Here is a 5,958-nt window from a genome sequence, read left to right as displayed (position 1 = left end):
TCTTCCGGAGGATGCTTTTTGTTACGTGCCCACAGGCGTATGTACACAGATGCGTGAACACAGCCTCAGTTACATGACCTCCGGGCTTGCACCCTGCCCTTGGTGCTGTCTGAGCCCAGAGGATACTCTCTGTCGCTGCGATCTCTTTCTAGGCAGTGCTGCTGAAGTGAGGCCCGGGCAGCTGTTCTCCAGGGCGGTACGAAGCTGTGAGATGTCAGCCTGCGTCTTGCACCGTGTGTTAAATGTGTGCCCGACTCGAGGCGCTGCACTGCGTGCTCTGCTAACCCTGTCTCTCTCCCTGCCCTTCCTGCTACAGGTGCAAAGAGCTGAAATACGGCAAGGACCTACCCCAGATCTCCATCATCTTCATTTTTGTGAACGAAGCGCTCTCTGTTATCCTGCGGTCAGTGCACAGTGCTGTTAATCATACACCAGCTCACCTCCTGAAGGAGATTATCCTTGTGGATGACAACAGCGATGAAGGTTAGCAGTGCCGCCGCGGAGCTCCAAAACACCGGGAGGCTCTTTAATGTCTTAAAGCCTCATGGAGGAGTTGTGCTTTTTGGGAGCGGTGATGCTGCTGGAGGCACACGGTGTGAGGTGGTGGGTGTGCTGGCTGATGCATCAGTTTTCTCCAGCTTCTGTAGCAAAAAAGGATCAGGATCAAACTAAAATTAAAATCTGAGATAATTATCAATTGAAGGTGTAGCCGAAAGGTAGAGGGCTAAAGGAAGGCAGGAAGTCATCTTGGGGATCTCTTCATGGTAGCGTTCAGAAGTTCTGGATTCAGGTGGGCCCTTGTTTCTCGTACTAACACTTGGGTTGTTGCAGAGATGCATCTCTCGTTGTTTACCATGGAGTTGAGGGACAAGAGCCTGGAGCCTAGTGAGCTATTCTGCTTTGGCCTCTTGCAGTGGTGTTAAACAAGGTGTGTGCCTTAGTTTTCCTATCTGTAAAATAATGTCCCAGCCTTTATAAATGGCTGGGACCCTGTAGGGATCATCCTTCTTATATGACGTTTTTGCTATGAGGAAGATCAATAAAGAGAAGGAAGAGGAAGCAAACACACCCAACCCGCTCAAGTCAGGACACAGCAAAACGTGGAGGACAACATTAGGTTTCCCACATTACACAGACGCGTCGTTTGATTCAGCCTGCTCTCAGCCACCATGGCGATATCTTCCCTTCTGGCTTTTGATAATACAAAGCTGCAGGATGTGGTTTCATGTGGAAGCATTTTCAGCCTCTGATTCTTCCAAGATTTTCTTTTTCCAATATACAGTTGGTTAATGTCATTAGGGTAGTTAAAATCTTCATAAAGACCAGCAAATAGTTAAGTTACTTTAATTGCTGCCTTCTTTATTTGTGCTCCACATTTCTAATGTTATTTAAAAAATAATAGGACTGTGCTGTGGATGCTGTGATCAGAACGGAAGAACAGGGAGGGTGGATGATGTGGAGAGCTCATTTCCAGAGGGAGCCTGAAAGGTTGCTCATCTGTCTCCGATGAGATGAGGTGGTGTACAGCAAGCTAGTCAAGCCTGTAAAAATAGGCACTCAAATACCACAGTAATGAGCACCACAGAAAGCTGATGAATTATAATTACCAGTAAAAGAAACAAGAGGGCAGCTCCTCCGCTGATGGAAATCACAGCAGCTCCAGTGCGAATGCTGGGATGATGTGCACCAGTAAGCTGAGGGATTTCAGAGCTGGAGCTGTTTGGTTAGTGAAGAGAAAGTGCAGGTGATCTGTCACTGCAGGATTTAGTATTGCCCAGTACTCAGAGGGTTCGAAATACCAAAATGAGGTGCTGTTCCTCCAGCAGTTACCGTATCAGCGGGGTGAAAAGAACACCCTTTAAAAGAGACCCCATGGGTAATAATTACCGAGCTTCTCTACCCATTGCCATGTGCAAAGAAATGTGTTTCTAAGCAGGCTCCACCCATTGTTCAGTGTGCAGCACTGAGGCTGACACTGACTAAGGTGCTCTGGAGATGCCATTGAAAGGCACAGGACATGAAACGGATCCTTTCAAAAAGCATTGCCCTCACCCCCATAAACAGAGACTACAGCTGGCAGAGAGGATGCAGGATGAAATCTTCATCTGCCACAGAGTTTGCAAGGCACCGTCTTCCCTGGCAGTTTGCTGCGAGGGCTGGGCCAGTTCTGGTAGGGTCCAGTGACAGGGTGTTGACAGGGCAGTGAGATGAGCGTCCAAAGCTCATGGTGTGTTCAGGCGCTTCCAGCTCTGTGATTTCCTCTTTGTGCCTGTTCGTGCAGGCTGACCAAGCTCCTGGATTGTGCTGGAGTGCTTTGTGGCACCCACCTAGCCAGGGAGACAGGTGCAGGGAGCTGACTTAAATTGAGGGTCAAATTCATATATTGTGTGCTCTGCATCCTGCCGAGAGGATGCATGGGTTGCATCGGGGTTGTGAGCAGCCATGGTTCCGAGTGACGGGCCAGGGTTGTACAACACCTGAACACCAGGGTGGCTCTGGCCTCAGAAACCTTGCGATGGAAGCGTACGTGGCGAGTGGGTGTAGGGAGCGAGGCGATGCTATTAGCTGGTGGGCTTAGGTAATAATGTCAAAACTGTGCTGTTGAGTCTGTGTAGGCATCATGACAAATGGGATTTGAAGGAAGATAATGAGGTAACTGGGCAGATGTTTATGGAGAGCTCCTCCCAAGCGTGTAATAATCTAGTTTCCTCATGTAAAAGAAATGATACAAACCAGAACATATCTCTGGCACCCATGTGTTCACTCTGCATTATCAAGGCACTTCAATGACAGCGAAGAATTATTAATGGCAATAACATTGTCATATAGTTCCCACTAATGGTAGGAAATAATTATAAGCAGCAATAGCAACATCGTAGAGTTGATGCTTTGGATGTTACAAACAAAGTCGTCGTAATATGTAGATTTGGCTTCTACAGGAAAATAACAACAGGAAAACAGTTTCTCATGAGCTCTTAGATTTAGAGATAAATCCTGGAGGATCAAGTGCTGGTGTCAAGCAGAGGATGGGCTTATATGGGAGCGACTTTAGAGGCTATGACTGAACAAGAGAAGGAATTAGTTTGGTCTTTGAGAGTAGCCATGTGTGTTTGAGGGACAATTTCTGTGGTGTGTGGCTTGATGCCATAGCACATGCAAAGCCTTTGGGGACTCAGTTTTGTACACTTGGAAGAAGAGAGTAGTGGCTCAACACCAGTAGCTGAGTTGTACCCTGATGGGTTACCAGAAGCAGCTTCTAGGAAAGTTGCTAAAGGCTCCTGAAGGTCCATGGCTCGGGGCTGCATGCTGGGAGGCTCTATGGAGGTTTTCTCAGTGAGCACTTTACACAGATGAGAAGAGGAAATAGAACTTGTGTGGGTTAGCAAAGAACAAAGCACGTTCCCAAACCAAATATTAGACAAGGCCTGGGATTGCTAAGTCAACTTCAAGTTTTAAAATTAGTCTCAGGGGTAGAACTAAGAACTGCACGCCCTGTGCAACCCAGCTGTTAACTCGGCCTTCAAGTAGACCACTAACTAGTTACACAGACACGATCAAGCCATCCGGTGTTTGGTAGTTTTCAGGCTGGAACAGACTGCTTCAGAAGACTCATTAGACTCTTCTTGCTCTTGACTTTGTTGTAACGTGGTATGTACACCACCACTGTACCACATAAAAGTATACAGTGAGAGATCAGAAGTTAATAAACACTGTCATATTGTAACGGGGGGAGGGGGGGATAAAAAAATCCTTCCGTGAAGGAAAAGGCTTGGGGAGGTGTAGTTTGAACTCCCTTCTCCCTTGAGCTGCACGTTATACTTCATAAAAGCGTTTTTGGAGGCTGCTTTTGTTTGTGTTTGTTGCAGGGGTGTAATTGCAAAGCCAGTGTGCAGGTTGTGTTTCTGAGTGATAACGCATTTCCTGGGTTGTTGGAGGGATGCAGCAGCTTGCCCCTGAGGTGTTGCGCTATCTCGCAGCTGCACACTTTGTCTGAGTCTGTAGCTTAAGCATCACCTGCTTTTTTTCTTTTTTGCTGTCTTTTAGTGTTTTTAATCTGGGATAATATCTCTTTGAAAAGCAAACCTCTTGCTATAAAAGAAAACCTTTGGATAAAAGACTGCTTAAAGGAGCTGGCTACACTTGGAGAGACATGCTCCGGGTTGTAATTTACCTCGGTATAACATATTAGCTGTGACTTGATATATCACTTTCTTGTTTTGCAGCTCATTTCAACAGCAACAACAGTGGTTCATGCGCGCTCTCCCAGCAGCTGGCTCGCTCGTGTTACCTGCGTGTTTGTGTTTAGAGGACGGTTTTAACAGAATTGGAAGAAGCTGAGTCCTATCTCGGCGTTTTCTAGGCACCTCATTTTTCCAACTGCTCACGCTAAAGATGGGTCACTTAATTGCAGCTGACCCAGTGCTGCCCCACTGGTGTTCAGGTCTGAGGCTATCAGGCCCTGGCAGGGCATGGAGCAGAGCAGCAGACCTGGCTGATTTATCTCTCTTTGGCTTTCTCTGAACCAAATGAACCAGGGGCTTGTGACCAAATGCTCCTAGTGGGACCAACTTTGCCTGTAACCCTGTTCAGGCCCCTGCTCCCCTTTTCACAGTTCCCTCTTCAATATTTGCAGGCAAAAGGCTTTGGAGACTCACCTGGCTCTGAAACTCACTGCAAAAATCCTCATTAATTTACTTCCTGTTGAAGGAGTCTCTTTTCTGAGTTCATGCTGCAGAAATCCAAACCCGTGATGGCTTTGGTGTTCCAGTCAGGTGAGAACATGGAACAGCAGAGGGCTGGAGTCTCCCATGGCACTGGAGCACTCCCAGCCCTACTCCTGTGCCCTCCAGCGTTCAGTGCTTCTGATAACAGCCTTGGGCTCTGTGGACATTTCCCACCCACCTCAGCCTGGCAAACACAATGATGTTTTCTTTGGGGGTGTAGAAGAGGTGCGGTCCACTCCCTAGGACCACCTGGGCATTGTTGTGGAAGAAATGTTCTGCTGTTGGTAGTTCCTTGAGCTCCTGTGGTGGTGTTGGTCTTTGCTCGTTTCTTTGTGTGGCAACAGGCAATTCCCACCTTTAGTTCTGGGGACTTCAACAGGATTTGGAGAGACTTGGGCAGGATTTGTGGTGTGCAGCACTGAGCAGTAGATGTTCCTGCAGTTGCTTCTGGGCTAATGGCCATGACATGGTTACTTTCAGTGGCATCAGGTGGTTCAATTTCTCTGTCAGGCCTATTTCCCAGAAAGCTCATGTAGGTGACAAAATGCTTTGCAATAGATAACATGAGTCATTGCAGCTGGCAGATGGGTTTTTTTAATAGAGCAACAGGTCTATTGGATTCTAGTTCCTTGGACGTGCCCTTCAGGGAGGATCAATATGGACAGATGGAGAACAAAAGGCAGGATTGAAATTGAACCTGCTGGCATTTTCAGTAGGGTTTCTCTCTGCAAATCTTCCCTGGAAGCAGCTCATGCAGTGGCAAAGACCAAACGGTCACAAATGCTTCCACGTGCAAATACTAATTGCATCCTTAGAGAACATGCCTTAGGAATAGTGTGGACCTGCTCTAAAGGATGGTCCATTAGACTTGCTCAAAGGGTGAGTGAGTGTGGGGAGAGGAGAGCGCCACAGGCCACGGAAAAGAAAGAAGTCTTCCACTGCCGTACATCTTGTGGATCAAATCACTGATGTGTTCCCCATGCAAATCCACCCACTCAGCTCATGAATGCATTGTCCTTCGGTTAGGTGAGATGAGGACCCACGGCTCTGCTCCCATCTTGGCTCCTGCCTATCTGTGTCGTTACTTTGCATCCAGAGTTTCAATTTATGATCACTGGACCGATGATCATGCTAAAACTGCCATGGGCTCAGTATGCAGGGGATATTCTTATTGTCAGCAAGGAGCTGAAAGGGCAAAAGCACAGCCATGACCCGAGCAGGGCAGAGGTGAGAA

The 5,958-nt window shown here is 47.5% G+C and overlaps 1 protein-coding gene across 1 annotated transcript in view; it reads left to right on the top strand.

Annotated features, from left to right (window-relative positions):
• The window catches only part of WBSCR17 (Williams-Beuren syndrome chromosome region 17), a gene marked incomplete at its 3' end in the record, with an annotated part of 162,185 nt that overhangs the window by 73,931 nt on the left and 82,296 nt on the right, over positions 1-5,958 (top strand). The window contains exon 3 of the mRNA XM_010145291.1: positions 317-483. Within this exon, the coding sequence (XP_010143593.1) occupies positions 317-483 (167 nt within the window). The remainder of the gene's footprint in view (positions 1-316; positions 484-5,958) is intronic.

The sequence above is a fragment of the Buceros rhinoceros genome, unplaced genomic scaffold, assembly GCF_000710305.1.
Source record: "Buceros rhinoceros silvestris isolate BGI_N320 unplaced genomic scaffold, ASM71030v1 scaffold4151, whole genome shotgun sequence".
NCBI classification, from domain to species: Eukaryota; Metazoa; Chordata; class Aves; order Bucerotiformes; family Bucerotidae; genus Buceros; species Buceros rhinoceros.
Note: the sequence above shows the minus strand (reverse complement) of the source record. Positions and strands in the feature narration are given on the sequence as shown.